This window comes from Lissotriton helveticus, chromosome 4_1 (genome assembly GCF_964261635.1).
Source record: "Lissotriton helveticus chromosome 4_1, aLisHel1.1, whole genome shotgun sequence".
Lineage (NCBI taxonomy): Eukaryota > Metazoa > Chordata > Amphibia > Caudata > Salamandridae > Lissotriton > Lissotriton helveticus.
Window position 1 is genome coordinate 1,364,020,155 of NC_136063.1, and position 22,497 is coordinate 1,364,042,651.

The 22,497-nt window shown below is 44.9% G+C and overlaps 1 protein-coding gene across 3 annotated transcripts in view; it reads left to right on the top strand.

The window, feature by feature from the left end:
• The window catches only part of JARID2 (jumonji and AT-rich interaction domain containing 2), a 666,167-nt gene that overhangs the window by 340,817 nt on the left and 302,853 nt on the right, over positions 1-22,497 (top strand). For all 3 annotated transcript variants that reach the window (XM_078687918.1, XM_078687917.1, XM_078687919.1), the window contains exon 4: positions 3,602-3,771. In XM_078687918.1, coding sequence (XP_078544044.1) covers positions 3,602-3,771 — 170 coding nt within the window. The remainder of the gene's footprint in view (positions 1-3,601; positions 3,772-22,497) is intronic.

Sequence of the window (22,497 nt, forward strand, 5' to 3'; positions counted from 1 at the left end):
TTTTTATTTATGTGTTGGTTTTGAAAACAGATAAATAAATGTCATTGTCATTTACATGTGGAGTGGTGTGGCTCACTGGTTAGAGGCGGCAGACCCGTAAGCAGAGAACGGCCCGGGACCAGGGTTCAATTCCCGACGCGGCAGGGTCGTGGACCAGGGTCAAATCGGACTCGATAATTCTCGCCTCGGTGCCTACTCTAACCAGGGAGCACACTCAGCAACTCTGGGCACTAAGCTTGCCTCATCTCTACAACGGCCCCCCACAGACGCCGGGGATGCCTGGTTTCACCTTGGAGATACCCAGAAAGGGACCATCTCACAAGGAAAACCAGGACGGGTTCCCCAGCGGTCTTCAGCGCCAGGATACTCCTTGGAGTCGCAGTGCGCTTTACAAGTACACCCACATTTACATTTACAATGCCAATAGCTTAATCTCTCGCAAATGATGATGGAAGATAAGGTTCAATGGAGACAAATGCAGAGTCACAAGGCAAAGAGAAGTCTTTGTGGTTACAGAGTAGGAGACTAGGGGATATTGACAACCACCTCAAATTCCAGCACACATCAAAAACATGGCTCTTCCCACTCATATACCTTTTCAAAGTAGGTATGAGAATGTGCAACTGCAACTATTCAAAAACTTCTCTGTAATAGCTCATGGTCAAACCACAGCTACCAGTTTCCCACATATATAGAGCACATCATTCATCACCACACATACTGTAACCATATCAACCCTGGACTGGCTGGCATGACCATGACGTGCACTGCAGAACAGCTCCTGTTCTGTTCTGCCACGTCATGGGCGGCAGCTTCTGCTGTCAGCTGCGCACGTGCTTCCAAGCCCTGCCGCGGATGGCCACAAGGGGGCGCACACGGCCTCTCCCTTGGACAGCGCCAGCGGCGCTGCACCCTCTCACTCGTGGGACTTGCCTGGTGTTTGCGATGCTCTGTTTACTTGGCCATCCGAGCAGCATCGCCATCCGGGGAACATTTCATTTCCTAGTTACTGATTGCAGCGACCTTCGCACGGGCAGAGCCCGAGCTTCGCAGGCCCTCGACGTTGATTTTCCAATCGGAGCAGAGTAAAAACGGCGCCTCGGCAGACATATTAAAATACCTCCAGGTACATAAGTGAAAGCGGACAATTGAAAAGCTTCAAGATGTGTGGCTCTTGCCAAAGGGTCAGACGGGGACACACGCAAACTCAGGAAAAGCACATTTTTATTTTGGCTGTCAATAAGTGGCGCTGCCTTCTCGAAGGGCTGACGGTCGGAATCAGTGTTTGATTTTCGCACCGGCGCTCATTTTTGGGGCTTCCTTATCAGACTTTGACAAAAACAGGAGAAAGGCAGAAAAGGGAGAAAGGAGGAGGAGAAAATATGGAAAAAGTGACAATAGGGAAGGCATAGATAAAACAAGGCACACATCCACCCGCCGGACCGCAATCATCCCACCCGCCCCAGCTCCATGAAAAAAAAAATGGCGGCCGCAAACATCCGGGGAAAAAAAAAAAGTAAACACCCACATGTTCATGATGGCAAAAAAGGGATGGAGCTTAAAAAAAACAGCGGAACACCCACGAATCTGCTCCGACAATTATTGACACATCTCTTCCAATGGCTAGCTTCCATTTATGGAGCTAGCCAATGGAAGAGAGAGGCGGGTTAAAGCCCCGTACTGAAGATCAAAAAATTTCGCCTGCGCGACACTGCTTGCGCAGTGAACGCCAGGCGAAACCTAAACAGAGTGTGATGATAGTCTTGTTAGGATAAAAAACATGCTTTGCAGCCACTTAGCAGTGATTATTGCAGGAGAATTGTTCGGGGAAACCAAAGAACCAAAAAAAAAAAGTTGCAATATGTTTGTAACATCCGGCAAACTGGATTCGGTTTAACATACCAGTAAGAGCAAGTTCTTCATACTGATTAGGAGACTTTTTGTGGTCCCTGGTGCCCAGGACCATTAATGAGTCTGATGAAAGAATTTGGGAAATGACCTCCAATCCATCAGTTCCAGAAGCCCTGATCGGGCTAGATTGTGGGTAACCCAGTCTTTGTATAGGAAGTAATAAGAAGAATCAGTGTTTCAGAATAGTTCGAGGAGATCCACAAACCATGTGTAGGAATTGGAGTCGAAAATGTTACTGCAGTCTTGTTAAAACTCTTTCCTCTCGCTCATCATCTTTCTCAATAAGAGGAACCACTGGTCAATCAGAAAATCTCATAACTCCTGAAATGTGCAGTGAAATTGCCCCATTTCACTCAGAAACGACTGTGCAATATTTTTCTAGTAAAAACAAACAGAAACCCTACAAACATTCACTTTCTTTATTCTCTGTCATTTCAAAATCGAGACCTCATAAATCTCAAACTGTCTGTAGTCTAGCCCATGACTGGATAGTCCATCTGGAGTTCAAAGATGCCAACACCTCCGCTCCCATCTTCAGCATCTGTGATCATTTCTATTATTTCCATGGCAGGGAAATGTGCATCAATATACAGATTTTAAATGTGGTCTTTCATCAGCACCAAGGTGCTTCACAAACTTATGAGCAGCAGTAGCTCATTTGTGGCTCATCACAGAAGCCTTTCTTCTAAGTTTGTCTTCAGACTTAAAATGGGTCTTTCCACTTTTCATAATTCTATATTCGTGTACGTGGCAAATGAGATAGGAAAAAGGATCCAGTTGCAATTGTAATTGTATGTGAAAAGCATTGTGTATGAAAAGTGTGATTCTTCCACGAGTAGTCAAAGGAGTGGTTTGAAGAATCACCATTGTTTTGATCTGTCTGCTTTTGGCCATGTTGCCTAAAATATTGAGGACTTTGAGAGCAGAGCTTGGTCTCATATATTGGTAATAATAAAATCATCTATTGTTTTGTGTCTATATCCCTGTGCACAACTAATCTGGGGAGAAAACATTGTAGCCAAAAACTCTTTTAAAGGTGGATTGTTCTACTTCAGAAATACTCAATAAAGCTATTGAAACTAAATTGGAAATAAAAGCTTGTGTCCTATGAGAGATATGTATACGTTTCAGAGAAAGGTTGCCGTCGATTGGCAGGCTCAAGTGAACAAAGTTAGAGGCGCTGCTGCCGAGGAAGAAGCTGGTCATATGGAAACTGAGAGCATGTACTATAGAGTTAGCCAGATCCACAGTGCAAAGGAGAGGAAGTAGTGCAATAACAATGCGAGCAATGATGAGGTACACACAAGTAAAGATAAATAACATCAGCAGTTTATAAACATTTTTATGATAACGCATGCGATTATAAAGGTCAGCAAACCATGACTCTCATCTGACTAAACGAGTGGCAAGAAAGAGGGAATGCTACTTTTGATTGAGCGTTATATAAGAAGTCAAGGACTAATTAAGTCACCAGTGTTCTGACTGTATGTAGTATCCAGTCCAGGAATTGCGTAGTATTTTATTGTTTTTTTTGTTGTCATGATTTTACTTGTATTTTCTAATCTTTGCCTTCAATTGAAGTAAAGCAAGATAATAATAATTGGAGCCTCCGGTCTTGCAATAAAATTCTGCTATGGGTTTGTAGACCGCTGTACTTATTGAAGTGTGCCCGCTATTTTCTCTTTTTTAGGCCTAGACTGCAAGCACAACGGAAATTTGCTCAGTCCCAGCCCAATAGCCCCAGCACAACTCCAATAAAGTTAGCGGACCAGTTGTTACCTGCTCCAGTCACCCCCATCTCCGACCTTTGCAAGAAGAAGCCCAAGACCGAAGATTTCCTCACGTTTCTCTGCCTTCGAGGTAAGGACATGTGCTGCTAAGGAATACGTTCATTACATTGTTCTTTTGCATCTTGTTACTACTCCATGTTCGTATATCCCAGTCATACAGTTGTTTCTTTTGATTGTCTTAAAGGTCACCTTTTCCTCTTATACTAGTTGTTTCTCTACAGAACTGGAACACGTCAACCAGCCTTGAAAACATACATTAAAATAACTCAATACCACTAAACCACTTGTATATCCAAGAAAAAGGGTTTCTAAATTAATCCACGGAAGAGCGAAGTCTTCAATCATAGAACAATTTAAAGCATGGCTTTTATCTTCCGTATTGTCAATCATTTGACCCAGAAGATAGAATATGTACCAAAATCGATATAGCGCTGTATTTTCTCTACTTAAATGGAACCGCCTTCCTCACAATCTTCAGTTATACATGAGAAACATGCATTCCGATGAGTTTTTAATCAGCTGCCAAAGAAATATGGTCATCAATCTATTTCTGTATTTGTTTTACACTTCTTCCCCTTATGATTCTTTTTAGGACTATCACTGCCATGGCTGCATTTCAAGGCATTGTACTATCCCTACCACATCTTCTGTATTGTCATTGTTCTTCTAATGGATTCTGTTGCTTCTCTTCCTCCTGCCTTTTTGTTCCATTCTGATTCTTCGAAGAACTTCCTCCATCCAGTGTCATGATAGCAGAGAAAGGACAGGGAAACACCACATGCCCTACTTTGTGTTTCTGCGTAGAGTGCCTTTAACCGTCCTCTGCTTCTTCTCTAGTGGTAGCTGATTAATTTTTAAGATGGTGAAATGTAAATACATGCCCTGATTTTGACTAAGCGAGCCTGACTTCTACAAAGAGGGAATGGGGTTCCATTCCTGAGAAAAGTTTGAAATAGTTTTTTCAAATGGAGCATTTTACAACAATCCAATAACTCAAAACTTCAGTGTGCCAAGCCCTCTTGCCTTCCACAGTGTTTGCAGATTGGAAGGGGCGGGGGCTTCTTCATCCTTTAAAAGAAACTTTGGAAAAAAAGATGGCAAAGTTCATGAATTCTTGTTTCAGGCTTAATTGTACAGTTTCACTATAAAGTGACTAGAAACGCTGTAGATATTGGAGGCTGTTGACATTTTTTTTTAAGAAAGCATGATATTGTTTACTGTGAAATCATTTGTAGGACTTGTGTGCCGAAGTGTAAACACGGGCATTGAGGCCCCTTGGTTCTAGCATTATAGCAGGACTTCTATTACTAACTTTGTAGCCCTTGGGAAGTTATGAAATTTCACACTGAATGATAAGGCCCCTGGTCCATGATCCTCTGCCCCCAAGGTGATATAAGCATCTTACTACAAGTACATACCAGTAGCTTGAGTCAGCTATGTCTCCTACGTGTTGGTTAGTTTTGTTAGTATAGGTGAAATGTCACCGTGTTCTGGGATAAAAGGCGTTACAAAGGAAAAGTTGAGAGACAGATATCCTTTATCTGCAAAATCTTGTCTTACTGATCTCAGAAGTTATTTATAGGATTGGGTTAGCCCTGCCAAGATCCCCTCATCTGGGTTTATACTAACGCATTTTAAGGTGATTTACTGCATTGTCACAGGTACATCCAGTTGTCTCATGATACCGCTCTGATTCACTGTATTTTTGAGCCAGCAGGATGCTGAGCACCCACAGCCACCTAACATCACACTGATTTAGAGTGAACCCAGTCTGCTCCACTAGCACAGACTGGTTTCACTTTGCTCTCCGCATAGTCATAACTTTGCCCCCTGAGCACCGATCCAATTGGGAAAGGTGCAGCTAGAAACGGGATAATGTCAATGTTGTAATCCCCAAGTAGGGACCCATCCACTAGATACCAGCAGAGGGGGCAGGGTAGGGGCTAGTCTGTATTGACGTCATGCCTCACTCCCCCACACACCCAAAACCCTGATCAGTCTTTCTGCCCCTTTGGGGCCTAGCACCATTCCCTTACTCGCTTGCCAAATGAGAGGAAATTTGGATTAGTTTGGGTGTAAGTTTGACATATGGGCTGGCAAAGAGGAGGTAAATCCGAATATTCTCTCACCTGCCAAGGTAAATGTCTGCACTGTTCAGGATGTGGATGTTGTGTGCTGTTTTTATTGGCAGAAGTCACAACCGTTGGATGATGGGAATTTTGTGACTCCCCTCAAATTCCAGAACTTTCACTCAATGAAATGTAAGGAAAAGGTGTGGGCATTCGGGTTGGTAAAAATTGTGAGACTCGTGCAAATCTCACCACCCTGGACTCTCCAGTGTTTAGTTTTCATAAATGTTTTGGTTTAGCTGGTTTGCCTGGGTTGCAGCTGAGCGTAGGTCCAAATTCTGCAGCTACCTACATTGCCAAAATGATTCAATTTTCCGGTCAAAAATTTGAAGACTCCACGTTGTGTTTTGGGGCACATCGTGTTGCGGGAAATAGACACCTTCTACACAAATGGTGTGCTGGGAGATGTGTGACAGTACAGACCAGTAGAACATTTGTTATCAATTGAATTTCTTTTTAATTTTTGGCTTTTAATATTAAGCCACTTTGCAAGAAAAAACATATGTCGCAAACATTTACTAAATCACAATATTATGGCTAGCCCTAAATTTAGAGATGTGCAAATAACCACTGTTCGTAAACTCGGAGTATCTTGGTCACATAAAAAAAAGTACCCATGTTTATTTCATTAGATATTACCATATTGCTGCATGATTGTTGCACAATGATAAAGCAATATAAGCATCAACTTATCTGCTGGCCCTGGCTATTGCGGGGTTTTGGACAATCAACAAGTACTATGTATCCCTGTGACCAGAAAGGTCTGATGGGTTTTGCGTTACAATATGTTTGTAAATATTGTGGGCACAACATTTGATAAAAACATATCACCTATTCTACTTATTTTCTTTTTTTAATTCGAGGATTAGTTTCTTTTGTAAAAACATGAGTGATCTACACAAATGACCCCTTGCTGAATTTGCAATTTTATCTATTTTTTCACATAATGTATAATGGGTTTTAGGGGTGCGTATGTGTGTAAGGAAATGGGGTAGCCTCAGCTGGTAAGGAGGTGAAGCCTGCAGGATGTGAAAGTGAATTACAGCTTGCCATAAGTATTGCCATGAGGTGCAGCCAAACACTTTCTTGGCATCATTTATGGTCACTGCCAGAAGAGGTTTGTATTAACCCAGACACAATCTATACAGGCCAGAAATTCTGAAAGATTTTTGTTTAGGTGGTATCAGTGTATAAAGCGCTGCTAATCTTCATGGTTGGTAATGTTTGGAACTCCAATTGTAAATCTTTTTTGACGTGGCTGTGTGAATGGATGGATCTAGTCCATTAGCGCGTGCTAATCCTCTTCATGAAAATCTACCAGGGCCTGTGGACTTTCCTATCTTTGAACTCATGAGTGGCTTTGATCTCATATTTTTAGATGCACTAGAATTGTGTGTTGACTCTGAATGTAGAATGGAAATAATGGATTTCTGCTAACATTATTATTTCTCAAGTGTCCTTTTAGTTTTACAGAATTATCCTCACTACCTATGTAAAAGGCCTTATTAAAATATTTCTAGGTTTGCTGGGGTCTTTGTTCGGTGTTTATACCATGATGACTCTTGAAGGGCTAACTTTTAATTTGGCATTTTTTTTTTTGTGTGTATTTGTATAGCGCATTACTGTCACCCCAAGGGCATCCTGGCGCTTGCGATCACTATCAGCAACAGAACAACATCTTACACTGCCCTCTTACACTGCCCTAGGGAACAAGTGGGTCTTCAACGCTTTTTTAAATGGTAGAAGGTCCCTTTGACCTCGTAAAGAGAGTGTCAGAGAGTTCCAGAGTTTAGCCGCTGCGACACTAAACGAGCGTCCCCCCATCCTCACTCTCTGGAATCTCGGTACCACCACCAGCCACGCAGAAGAAGAGCGCAAACAGCGCGTGGACGAGTACCAAGAAAACATATTCTGCAGAGGGACCGGGCCCTGTCCATGCAAGGCCTTGAACACCAAGCAGACAGCTTTATACTGAACACGTAGATGGACCGGCAACCAATGTAAATCCCGCAGAGCAGCGGTGGAGGAGCTGAAATTAGGGCGGGAGAGGGCCAGCTTAGCCGCCATATTCTGCACCCGTTGCAGTTTACCTAGCAGCGTTTTAGGGGCTTCCAGGAGTAGAGCGTTACAATAGTCTAGACGACTTAGGATGGTCCCACGCACTACTTCTGGTCTAGACTGTTCAGGTAGGAGGGGCAAAACTTTGCGAAGCATACGCAACAGCATCATGCACGTAGCCGTGGTCTTATTTACATGCATATCCAGCTGCAAGTTAGGCCCAAAAATAACCCCTAAGTTGTGTGCAGACTCAGCGGCAGACACTGTCTCAGGAAAAGTCGAGGGCCAGAAATTGTCGGGGAGTGAACGCGGTATCTTATCCGAAGAGCAGTAAAGCACCTCCATTTTTTTGCTGTTAAACTGAAGGGAGTTAGATCGAAGCCAGTCAGCCGTGGCTGACATACAGCGATGGAATGTTTCCAACGGGACCGAGTTGTTTCCTTCCAGGTAAAAGACCAATTGGGTATCATCAGCATAATTAAATGCTGAGATACCGAAAGATTTGATCAGCTGGACCAGAGGGCGAAGGTAAAGGTTGAAGAGTATGGGGCTGATGGCCGAGCCCTGTGGTACCCCCTGTCCCACATTCCTCACCTCCGATCTAAATGGGGGCAGCGCCACCACCTGCCGTCGGTTGTTCAGATAAGAGACCAACCAGTCCCTTGCCAGTCCGGTGACCCCGCACTTCTCCAGTCGCCTGATGAGGGTGGAGTGGCAGACCGTATCGAACGCGGCCGACATGTCGAGCAGCACTAAAAAGGCTGCCCGACCCATGTCGACCCGCGAACGAAGGTTGTCCAGCACGGCCACCAGCGCAGATTCAGTCCCATGCGCTGGACGAAAGCCGAACTGTGCCTCATCGAGCCAGGTGTTTTCTTCCAGGAAACCGGTCAGGGCGCGGGTCACTAACTTCTCCATGATTTTAATAGGGAACGGCAGCAAGGAGATAGGTCTGTAATTGGACAGGCAGGCAGGGTCCAGTGTGGGTTTCTTTAAAAGAGGTGACACCACTGCCAGCTTCCAGCACTCAGGAACAATTGCAGTGTCAAAGGACTGGAGGCAGATGGAATGCAAGGGCTGGAAGAGTTCATCTTGGAACACCTTCCAGAACTTCGGCGGCAGTGGGTCCAACGGGGAACCCGATGACACAGTTAGTGCCAATTTGCGGAATTCCTCATAGGACGGACTGGGGAAGCAACAAAGCTGGGGTCGACTGGAGTGAGCCACCACGGCTTCCATACTGGGGGAGCAGCAGCTCGACTGGGGTCGACTAAGCGCAGAGTCCGGAGCTCCCGGACTAAGAGAGGGACCACCCAGCTGGGGTCGACTGGGCGCAGCGTCCGGAGCTCCCAGACTGAGAGAGGAGTTACCCAGCTGGGGTCGACTGGACGCAGCATCCGGAGCTCCCAGGCTGAGAGAGGGGCCTCCCGGCTGGGGTCGACTGGGCGCAACGCCTGGAGCTCCCAGACTGAGAGAGGGACAACCCGGCTGGGGTCGACTGGACGCAGCATCCGGAGCTCCCAGACTGAGAGAGGGACCACCCAGCTGGGGTCGACTGGACGCAGCGTCCGGAGCTCCCAGGCTGAGAGAGGGACCTCCCGGCTGGGGTCGACTGGGCGCAGCGTCCGGAGCTCCCAGACTGAGAGAAGGGCTGTCCAACTGGGATCGACTGAGCGAAGCGTCCGGAGCACCCAAACAAGGAATCATGTGACTCTGCTGGAGTCACCCGGGCGAAACGTCCGGAGCTCCCAAACCAGAGAAGGACGGTGCTGGGCGCTTTAGTCCCTCCAAGATCATGGAAATCTTCTCTTCGAAGGCGCTTGCCAGAGACTCGCATAAAGCCTGCGATGCGGGGACATTATTTGCCGCGCAGGTAGGGTGCGACAAGTCGTTGACGATTTTAAACAGCGCCTGAGATTTATTAGGGGCCTGGTGCAAGGTGGATTCCAGGTAGACCGCTTTCGCACACTTAATCTGTGCTTTGTATTCCTGGAGAGACTGTCTGAAGGAGGCCTTTGCTATATCCGAATAGTCCTTCCTCCAGGCTCTCTCAGCTCGTCTACAGCACAGCTTCAGCTGCAGCAGATCATTCGTATACCAAAGGCAAGCCCGATTCAATCTTTCCCTGGACCTCCGAAGGGGGGCCACCTTATCCAAAGAGTGCGAGATATGCCGGCACATCAAAGTGTAACTCTCCTCCACATTATCCCCCAGGATAAACTTTCCTGGTAATAAAGTAGGCAGAACTGAAGATTTGAACAGTCGTGACCAAGGTCTGCCCATTTTAGCACGTATGGAACCGGAAGCCGCCGAAGAATTAGTGCCCAGACATAAGGAGAAGGCAACTAAAGCATGATCCGTCCAATACTGGCAAAGGATATCGTTCACCGTCACATGTTGTGCGTCGGCAAACACTAAATCCAGGACATGGCCCTGTCGGTGCGTAGCCGAAAGGACGAGTTGCTGCAACTGAATATCGTTACATGCTTGGCACAAGGTGTTAAAGGCACTGTCCTGCGGTCCGCCCGGCCACAAATTAAAGTCCCCAAGGACCAGCAGCCGAGCATGAGTATTAGAGAGATCATGTAACAGATCGATAAGATCAGGGAGGGTAGGGGCGTTGCCCGGCGGTCGATAGCACAAGACACCAGAGCATAGAATCCCCTCATGTCCTTTAAAAGAGAACTATAGACCAATATTTGGGACTACGTCCCCAGAGCACTTTTCAAGCACCAGTAAGTCATAAAACATTGGACTTATTTGAAACCATTGTCAAACAAGATCTCAGTAAGATTAAACATGTCAAACCCAAAACAAAGAATATCACACAAAAAGATCTTGATACATTACGTAAACTGGCAGCTAATGACCAAATAACATTCACCAAAGCAGATAAGGGTGGAGCAATCGTGATTATGGATACCACCATGTACGACAATAAAATCACGGAACACGTCACTGACACCAACACTTATCGTAGATTGGATTACAACCCGACAGGGGAGTACTTGAAAACCCTAAAGACCATCATTGATCGAGCACATAACCAGGGTGTTATCACCGAGAGGACAAAAAACTTTCTGATCACCTCCAATCCTAGAAGTCCTACACTACGATTAGTTCCGAAAATTCACAAAAATTTGAGAGACCCACCAATGAGACCAATTGTTTCCACTCGTGGAAGCATACATGAACCAATAGGTCAACTGATTGACAAATATCTGCAACCAACAGTACAATCCATGCAAACTTATATTAAGGACACCACTCAATTCTTACTGAGATTACAACAAATACCTTGGAATTTAAACGAACAAAAGATCTTATGCACTGCGGATGTGTGTAGTCTTTACACGAGCATACCCCACGACATGGGGATTGAAGCTTTGGAAGCAGCACTCCTGAATACCGAATTGGACCAAGATTTTCAGACTTTTCTAATGGAACTTATGTGTTTTACCTTATACCACAGTTACTTTAAAGTTAAAGAAAACTGGTACCAACAACTCACTGGGATGGCCATGGGCAATTCGGCCGCACCCGTGTATGCAAATATTTTTATGCAGTGGTATGAGAAACAACACATACTCACAAAACCAGTGTGGACCAACAATTTGAGGATGATAATCCGATACATCGACGATTTCTTCATAATCTGGGACAGTTCAGAGGAGACACTATGAACTGAACTCAAAAGGTTCAATGAGTTAGACCAAAGAATCCAACTTACTTTGGACATTTCAGACACCTCTGTTAATTTTTTAGATGTGAAAATAACTGTAACCCAACAAGGCTTCACAACTGAACTCTATGTCAAACCAACAGACAGGAATAACATGTTACTACATTCAAGCTTTCATGCACCCAACTTGATAAGAAACCTACCATTTTCACAAATGGCCAGAGTAAAAAGGATTACCTCCAACGATATAACTCTAAAGGCGAGCCTCAATGAAACGACCAATAAGTTTACCAACAGAGGATATCCACAAACCCTAGTGGAAGAAACCAAAGTGAGGATCACCAACATTGACAGGACTAAGCTCTTGACCCCGAAAATAAAACCAGACCAAACACGCACAGTGGTGGTTTCCAAATTTTCAACTGCCAGTAAGAAATTCAAACAAGCCATACTGAAACATTGGCAAATACTCAATGTGGAACCAGACTTTAAAGATTCATTTAAACAACCACCATTATTCGCTTACACTAGGGCGAAGAACTTAGGAGAAATCCTACAGGAGAAACACCCTGAGACTACAACATACTCTGGAACAAAACCTTGCCTGAACTGTGGCAACTGTAACAGCATTATCAGAGGAAATACCATCCACCACCCCATGCAAGGCAATGCAATCAAGCTACGGGTTAATGCCACCTGCGACACCAGCAATTTGATATATGGGATAAGATGCCCATGTGGTAAGATGTATGTCGGAAAGACAGAACGACGCATCAAAGTCCGTCTCACAGAACATAAGTCTAACATTCGACTCAAAAATATGAAGTCAGCATTATCTGCACATTACGTTGAACAACACAATGTTGCACAAATCAAATACATCATCCTTGAAACTGTGCAAAAAACAGAGGGGGTAGACAACAACAAACACCTCCTAAGGAGAGAGAACTTCTGGATCCAGAGACTGTCGACCCAAAAACCGAATGGATTAAATGAAAGAATCGAATTGTCTTGTTACCTGTAAATAATTGCTTCCCTGACTTCACCTCGTGATTATTGTGTCTGTTCACCTTTAGATTGACATTGTCCACCAACACTCACTACCCTCACCTCTGTTCTTTTACACCACTCATTAGCTCTTATGTCAACTGCTACCATAGCCATCCTCATATTAGACTTGTACGCAACCTTAATAAATCACCACCACCACTCCGTTTTCCAGTTATGTATTTCGATTTTTGATTTTACCCCATTTTCGATCTTACTGCCGAATTTTGCAACAAGTAGAATTCTCATCATTGAATTCCACACCCTTGTGTATTTAACAAATTCACCTAACAGAGTTGTGTAGTCTGCCTACCCTCTCTAATATGTGACGCACCACGTGACCGGAACTTTTCCAAATATCTAAAACGCGGCCAGAATTCTCAGTGCCGGCGTTCTTTGAGACGATCACACGGACCGTAAAACTTTCTAACTGCAGTTCAGGTCAGTTACCAACACTCGACTGAGTTCATTTCCGAGCGTTTCACCTTAGCTTTCAAGCATTTTGCGCTGACTACTTTTTTCCGTTTCCTTCAGGAATCACCAAACTTTCCCGAACAGGCATGTAAGTGACACGCCGCCCTTCCCTTTCTCTGTATGCCCCCAGTTTTCTTTAAACATGTAGGACCCGTTCCATTCATTAGAGAATCATGTAAATTGTTTTCATTTCACCTATTACCAACATGTACAGCTTGTTACATCACTGACATGATATTGTTGATTTGTTTATTTTCCACACATGACTATAAACCATCCTAATGATTATTTACATTATTATTTCACAGTGTCAATTCCCTGATGAAGGGCATGTTGTTAATGCCCGAAATGCATTGGACTCGCTTTAAAAGACTCTGCCTGCTATGATCATTGTTCGAAATTGCACATGAAACCATGTTGAAAAAATGAAAATTACTATGAAATACAAAGACATTTAAAGATGAACTCATTGTTTGGAAGTCTTTTTTCATTTTAAAAGACAATTAATTTGTGTGCCTGCTAAGGGATGTAGCTAGAGACCCTCTAGCTTCACTTTCTAACGCATTACGACTGACGCCGTCAGGCACTCGACGTCACCTTGCGGAGCACCAGAAAATTACCTAAGATCACTACAATCACGTGACTATACTAGCTGTGCATCCTCCCTTCCCCACCTACTTTAAAAGAGAACCCCATCAGCTCGAAGCCCGGTACGTCTCTGATCTTGAGCTGAGATAGAGCTAGCGTCTCCCTGTATATAAATCCAATTCCACTGCCCCTGTTCAATAGACGAGGAATATGGTTGATTTTAAATCCCGGAGGACAGGCCAAACCTAATTCAACCTCACAGTCCGCCCGAGTCCAGGTTTCCGTTATGAACAGCACGTCAAGCCTCATAGACTCAATAAGAAAGGCGATCTCCGTGTGGTGCCTACAGAGCGACCGAACGTTAAGCAAACCACAGGAGAGCTTTCTGAGTGTAGGCGGACAGCTGGCCTGCTGACTAGGGGGCAACTGAGGCGCTCTCAAGGCTAGTAAGTCAGTTCGAGAATAGACTATACGGGAAGAGCACGGAATGCCAGAGGAGGCGGCCCTGAGCGCGCCCGTTGCGCGAACGGGCGCAAACGGGCTTACCTCTGGCGCGCCTACGTCGCGCCCGCTGCGCGCCTGCTCGTCCATCTTTATATGGTATTACACTGAGCGGAAGTCCGCCTCCTGCGCCCCTTGCCCTAAGCAAGATGGCGCCCGAAGTGCCCCTGGCCTCACAACCCACCCAAGATGGCGGTCGGACCCGCTAATGCTGGCTATATCCCGCCAAATGCGGGTGAGAAACCATTATAGTGCCAGTAAGCCTAGCTAAACCCCGGCCTAAGGAAGAGCGTCAGTAAGGTAGGCAAGAATTAATAAACAGTAAGCCAACAAATTATGCAGCGCAGTACAGCAGCGCGAAGTTAAAAGGAATCACGAATTAAAATTAGAGCAGCAGCAGTACCGCGCTGACAGCAAATCTGAGCCGAACCTGACCCTGTGGCTTAAATAAGCTCACCATGTGCGGAAGTCCGCCTCCTGCGCCCCTTGCCCTAAGCAAGATGGCGCCCGAAGGCATTGCTTACTTTAACATCTGTAGTAGCTACTGTCCTAAGTCTGCATTTGTAGCCGGATCTTCTGGCACCCCCAATCAGTTGAATAATGTTACCTTGATGATGATTTTCTAATCTTTTCAAGATAAACTGTAAGATTTCCTTTATTTGCTGTAGAGCTGTAACTTGTGATCAGTGAGATAGTGACTTAAACATTCTTTGCTTGTCTAGTAAGTCCCTCATTTATTATTTTCTTCAATTGTTGTTAGACTTGTTTCTTGGATTTTTAATTTTCATCGAATGCACTTTCAGCTTCAGTGCTTATGAGTGCTTCAGAGCCCATTGTGCCAAGGATCTGTAGGGTTGTATCCATTAACTGATTTTTTTTACTTGTGACTTGCAGTTGTACTAAACACATTGACCGAACTTACTTCTCTAAGTTTCATTTTGTGATATGAGATGTCTATTCCGGATCACTGTGGTTCACATCTAGTAATAGTGAAAGTGACCCCTCATTAAAACCCTTAGCCAAATCAATCTGGTGATTCTCACTTGAAAGATGTGAATATATGTAAATAGACCACATCAGTATGTCATTATTAGAATTTGGAAAGAGGGTCAGTCAAAATCTGATCTTTGGCCCTGTTTCCATGTCAAGCCTACCTTTACAGATACCCCTCCTTCAGTTTGTGCTACATCAAGAGTTTTAACAGTTGGAATGTCTTCTGAGGGTAGATTATAGTTGTTTACTTCCACTACAATTGTATCTTTTGTTTTTGACAATCAACTTTATTGATTTTTAAGATCACCCTATTAACAGCACAAGACGTTTGTTCAGTGGTTCATGGCATTACTGTATGTGTTAGCTTCGATTGCATACATATAATTGGTCCAAATCACAACCACAGTACATAAACATTACATCTGTGTACATTGGCAAACTTTGGTCCGGTTAGTCCAGTTGATTCGTCCATTTGCCCCAGGCAATGTGAGGTTGCAATCTGTGTTGCTCAAAAAAAGGGGTAGCATACCTGCTTATCTACTGTTGTCTAAAGTTCCATGAGCATGAATTATCCACAGAAATTGAGAACTTTGATATTGTCTGTGAATGGTTTTGAGCTCAGCGTCTGGCAACGTCAGCTAATGCCATCTTCGCTCTTATCTCTATCCAAGGCTGTTGAAAACTCTGGCATAGCAGATTCTCGCAACATATACATTATCAAAAGGACTTAGTCTGCGTTTTGTATAGCGCGAACTAGACCCGAGACATTGGGTATCAGAGCGTTTTACATGAGCACCACTTTCTTTACAGATGAACACATTAATTTTTGTTAGGCAAGGGGAGATTAAGTGATTTACCCAGAATCACAGGATGTTGAGCGTCATTGTCAAGACTCGAACCCGGTTCCCCTGCTTCGAGGTTGACCACTCTAGCCATAAGGCTACACCTTCCATCAGTCTTTTATACCCTTTTTCTGTTTTCCATTGTATCCTTCCAAGAAGGTTCTAAGTTATGTTATAACTAAAAACTTACCTGCAAGGTGGACAAATTAAATTAAAAAAAATTCCACTGCAGGCATGCAGCACTTCTCAGGGAGACCATTCATAACATGATATTCTAAGCAAATTTTGCTTCATACTACGCCCTTGTACAAACTCAGTCTGGTCAGGGTGTACCATAGAGGGAAGCATGAACACCAGTCTGCTTGCCAGTATTTTCATTAATAATTTATTGCCGGCGTTAAGCACCAGTAGCAGCTGACATGAGGCTCCTTTTTTATACACATATAAGCAACTGTGCTGGATTGTTAGTGAGGTCCTGGGTGAAATCGAAATTTTTTGAAGTAGACGCTTCACTTACTAGATAGTGACCTGCTTCTTGATTGGCGCCTACCACACCCTGGTAGGATGGTGCCACCAGGGTGGACTCAACTAAAGTTGGGAGTTCTTATATAAATCATTGCTGGATTTAAAGAAGGGCCCCAGAAAAAAAGTTGTAAAAATTTCTTGGGGTATACCCAAGGGAGTTCCCTTTGTACGAGGCATATGAGCTGTTGATCGCATACTTTTGCATAGATCGCCATCTGGTGTTCTGTTTGGATGTTTGCACTTTGTTATTGTGGAAGTCTTTGTAGTCACGAGAAAGGTGACTCCTCCTTTGGTTAGTAGTGCGCATGGGCATCGACTCCATCTCCAGATTGTTTTTTTCCGCCATTGTGTTCGGATGTGATTTGCTGCGGTCCGGGTCAGTGTCATTTCGATTCCCCTTCGATGTACAAAGCTCTCACCGCTCGACTGTATTGTTTCAATTGCGATCTCTCGACCCGTGTCCAGTTCCAAAGAGATTTTCGAGTCCGGTCGTCGACAAGGGCCGTTAGGCCAATCAGCGCCATCAACCAGCATATGGAAAGGACTCCATATAAAAAAATGCAAGTGTGGGGCTAAATTTCCACACACAGATCTCCATGATGTCTGCAACCTTTGTCTCTTTCCAGAACATGAAAGTCGACACTGCCAGGCCTGTGATTCTTTCAGGTCCAAGAATACTATACGTGCTTGCCCGGCTCGGCATCACGAAATGTCCAGATTAACTGTCTCTGTGTTGGACAACATCTTCAAGGCAGGCCTTACGATCCGGAACCGGAGACAGGAGATTAACAAGCCAGCGTCTCTGAAACAGACGAATCGGACTCAGAAGACCAGTCAATTTACTCCAGGCCAACGGAGCGTGAGTACTGACGTCGACACCCCTGCCCCGAAAAAACAAAAGGCTCCGGTAACACCTTCACCTTCACCTTCGGGTCTGGGTCGACACCGTGATAATAATTCAGAAGCCCCGCCTCCGGGCCCGGCTCCGAAGCCCACTAAGCCTTCGGCAGCTCAAGTTCGAGCTAGCCACATCACGGTGCTGAAAAACAGTTTTCGGCATCGAAACATAAGCCCAAGATACCGTCAACACCAGACTCTTCGGCACCGAAAGCAAAACCCAAGGTACCAGAATCTTCGACACTGAAGCAAATTCCATCCAAGACTTCGGATCCGAAAAAACCGCCTAAATCTTCGGGGTCGAAAACACCAGCTAAGCAGAAGGAGACAACAACTCCTACTAAAGGAAGATAGGCCAAAACACCACTCTGAGCCCAAGTCCTCGGCGCTGAAAAAAAGACAATAGATCCAAGGAACTTTCCCATCCTGATCCACCTCATCCTAAGCAAAAGACATTCCATATTGACCCCATTACTGGACAAGTCACCTCTATATCACCTAAAAAGAGGAAATTAGACACCTCAGAAACACCTGAGATACCCTCAAAGAAAAAAGACTCGGCCACCTCACCTATGTGGGCTTTTTCTCCACCTCTACAGCGTCCAACCATTATATGTTCTCCAGCACACTCTCCAGTACCTCCTCTATCACCTGCACCACATGATAATGATGAGTATTTAGGGGGTGGGGAGAAGACATAGGCCCACCACATTATGATACAGATACTGAGGATGACACCCACAGTACTCCACCTCATGACTCTTGGGAAGATGAACCCAGGGAATTATCGCCCGATCTCCTTGCTGCCATGGATAACCAAAATTGCAGAAAAACACGTTAATCAATCTCTCACAGAATTCCTGAAAGTAAATAATTTACTGGACACATCACAGACTGGGTTCCGTCCCATGCACGGAACAGAAACCGCGCTATTGGCGGTAATGGAAGGAGCTAGAACGATTGTGGATCATGGCGGCACTGCGGCCATTATCTTATTGGACCTCAGTGCCGCCTTCGACACAGTGAATCATGGTATTTTGCTACACAGAATCTCATAGCTAGGAATAACTTCCACAGCAGCGGCCTGGCTACAATCATTACTATCAGAGCGCTCATTCCGAGTCTGTGAAGGCAATATCACCTCGCCCAGTAAACCACTCAGTTGTGGGGTCCCCCAGGGCTCGTCCCTAAGCCCCACGCTGTTTAACATATACATGCGCCCCCTCGCTGAAATAGTCCGCCCTTTCGGCGTTCAAGTCGTGTCCTACGCGGATGACACGCAACTGGTGGTAACCCTGAATCATCCCTCCTCTCATCCTAGTGATCTAAGAGGTTGTAGTGATCTAAGAGGTTGTATGGAAGCAGTATGTACCTGGATGAGCCAGTCCTACCTGAAACTGAACGGCGACAAAACAGAGCTAATGGTACTGGGTAATTCCCCACAGAATTCCATCAACTCTCTGTGGCCACCAGCACTAGGCCCGGCACCTCCAGCCAAGAACACCATCAAGAGCCTAGGAATTTGGTTAGACAACGCACTAACTTTCAGCTACCAGGCAACCAAATTATCTGCCACCTGCATGGGCATTATAAGACTCATCCGAAAAATCCTGCCGCACCTCCCTTTCAAGGCCAGACAGATCATGGTCCAGGGCCTGATCCTCTCCCGGCTGGACTTCGGGAATGCTCTTTATCTAGGAGCCCCCGAATCAACCCTGAAAAAACTCCAGGTGATCCAAAATTGCGCTGCCCGTACCCTCCTGCGCATTCACCGCCGCCAATCTGTGAAATCCGAACTAAAAGTCCTTCACTGGCTCCCAGTAAGGGATAGAATCAATTTTAAAAGCATGTGTATCGCCCACCGTGCCTACTGGAGGAAAGGAGCAATCCTGAATCACACCCTGATCACCCCTTACCACCCCAACAGACAGCTGAGGTAGACCCATACCTTTCAAGTCATCAACCCCAGGTTCAAAAGAGAAAGGAGTGGAGGAAGAATGTTCTCAACAAACGCGGCAAGGCTCTGGAACTCCCTCCCAATCTCTATCCGCTCAGAACCTAACATTCTGCACTTCCGGAAGAAATTAAAAACCTTTTTCTTCAGCAGATAATCCGACCCTGCCTCACGCACCTGTATTTTGCTAAGCGCTAGGACGCCTGCGGGTATCTATCGCGCTATATAAAAACTATATCAAATCAAAGATTATAATGTCCCAGATGTACCTGAGCCAGATTTATACCCCTCCAGACCATCCCCTCCAGATGACCACCTAGGGTTTGCACAACTAATAAATAGAGCTGCGCAATACCATGGGGTTCAACTCCATTCAGACCCCCTCGAAGAGGACTTTTTATTAGAGACATTCTCACAGCCTCAAAAAACAACAGACACTCTCCCTATGCTCAAAGGGATGATTAAACATGTCCCTGAGGTTTTTAAAGACCCTGTCAGAGCTAGGGTACTCAATCCTAGAAATGAGAAATAATACAAACCAGCTCCAAGCGATCAAGCTTACATTAAAGGCCAACTTCCTCTGGACTCATTAGTGGTGGCAAATGCCCGTAAACGGGCAAATTCCCAAACGACAGGTGAAGGCGCCTCCACCAGACAAAGAGTCTAAACTACTGGACGCATTAGGTCCTCCCGCTGCTCCAACAAGGTGACTTCCTCGCCACTCTAGATCTCAAGGACGCCTACTTTCGTATTCCTATTCACCCTGCTCCCAGAAAATACCTACGGTTTGTACGGGAAGGACAACATTACCAGTTCAAAGTCCTTCCATTCGGAGTCACAACAGCACCCAGAGTCTTTACGAAATGCCTCACGGTGGTAGCAGCCCACTTAAGAAGGCAACACATTCATGTGTTTAATCACCTAGACTGGCTCATAAAAACCAGGTCACGCACCGATTGTGTGAAATAGACACACAACAGAACACGATCCAACTTGGGATTTACAATAAACCTCACCAAGTCACTTCTCCAGCTGTCCTACACCCAACAGTATCTAGGTGCAACAATAGATACTTCCAAAGCCCTTGCATACCCCAATCCAGCCAGGATAGCCAGTATGCAAGCCCGCATAACAAAATTTCAACCGCAGTTCTCACTACCAGCTCGGGTGTTCATGCAGCTAATAGGGATGAAGGCCTCTTGCATCTTAATCGTCCCTTACGCAAGACTCCAAATGGGCCCACTACAGGAATGTCTAGCACAACAGTGGAACCAAGCTGAGGATCAGCTTACAGATCTGGTGTTAGTAGGCAACCGCACATATCGCTCTCTGCAATGGTGGAGCACAAAAAATCTTTCCAATAGGTGGCTGTTCTTAGACCCGGTTCCACAAATAGTGCTAACAGCGGACGCATCACTCACCGGCTGGGGAGCTCATCTCTTAAACCACACCATTCAAGGTATGTGGACCCCTCATAGGAAACTCCTTCATATCAATCACCTGGAGTTACTGGCCATATTTCTCACCCTAAAATCATTTCAGAAGCGTGTAAGTATTTGAAAGGTAGATCACCTTCACCAATGTAAAAAACAAAGAAGCAAGTAAAGAAAGTCGGAATCTTAGATCACCCAATGTGTTATTAGTACACAGAATATGAAAAATCTCCGTAGTGTTAATTCAACAGCATTTCAAGGAAAGAATATATGTTTACCTCCAAGACTAATCCATACGTAATAAGATCAAGTGTAATCCAAAAACAAATTGAATCTGATTCTGTAATAAAAGAATGCCAGCTTAGTAAGCAAATCCAATAGAGGCCCAAATTAATTAATACCAGCACAGCATTACAACCTATTCATCATCAATTCTTAGAAAGCCAGCTACACATTCTACGTCCTACAACAACTATCACTGTTCGAGGAATCTAAGTGTAACCTTATAATTAATTTCAGTATCTATTATTATTTAGAAGGCACCATGTATACTCGCATCCAAAAGTAATCAGAACGTATTAGATAATCGGCCAATTCACTATCTTTTTCGTCTATTAAAAAGTCCAAACATAAGAATCCCCAAATTCAGTAGCTATCAGTGTCTGCAATAAATAAAGTATGTGTACTCATTAGAGAACTCAACTCTAACTGCATACTCTGGTACATTCACCCAGTATTTTACGTAAACTCACCTCATAATTGTATTGTCAGATCTTATCCCCTGTGGGGAGCACAGTCAAAGGAAGTTAGATGTTTCAACCATACGTCTATCTTGGGTGTGTGGTTGGGTGGGGAGATGAGCAGGAATTCAGTTTTTTGGGTGTTGAGCATGAGGTGGTTGTCGGTGAGCCAGCTTTGAGTATTCTGTAGAATAGTGTTGAGGGAGATGAAATCATCTGGTAGGGAGATTTTCATATACAGTTGGGTGTGGTCTGCGTACAGGTGATATAGAATGTTCGCAGAGTTCAATGTGTTTGACAGGGGTTCCATGAGTAAATTTAAAAGAATGGGTGAGAGTGCTGATCCTTGTGGAACCCCTATGGTGACCATGGAGGGTTGAGAGAGTTAATGCTTCATCTTGATTCTTTGTGTTCTGTTATTTAGGAAGGAGGTGAACCATTGTAACACTGGGCCAGTAAGGCCCATCCTTTGTTCCAGTAGGGATAATAGGTTGTCATGCTTGACCGTATCGAAAGCGGAGGGCAATCAAGAAGTATCAATAGGCACGATTCGTCGCGGTCTAGCATTTTTAGTATGTCATCCATTATGTGGGTGAGTGCAGATTCCGTGCTGTGACCTTGACGGTAGCCGGATTGATGTTTGTCTTGGAGTTTGAAATTCTCCATGTGGTTACATAATTGTATTTGGACACATTTTTCCAGCAGTTTCGCCAGGCTGGGGATGTTTGATATAGGGCAGTAGTTGTTGAGATCTGAGGGGAGGGAGTCGGATTTCTTTAGTTTGGGTGTGACCTGTCCTACTTTAAGACAGTCCGGTATGGAGCCTTGTCTCAGAGAGGCATTTACAATCTTTGACCATAGTGGTAGAACAGATGTTTTTATCATTTTGAATAAAGGAGGTGGGGGTCAGAGAAGGGATTGGAGGGGTTAATC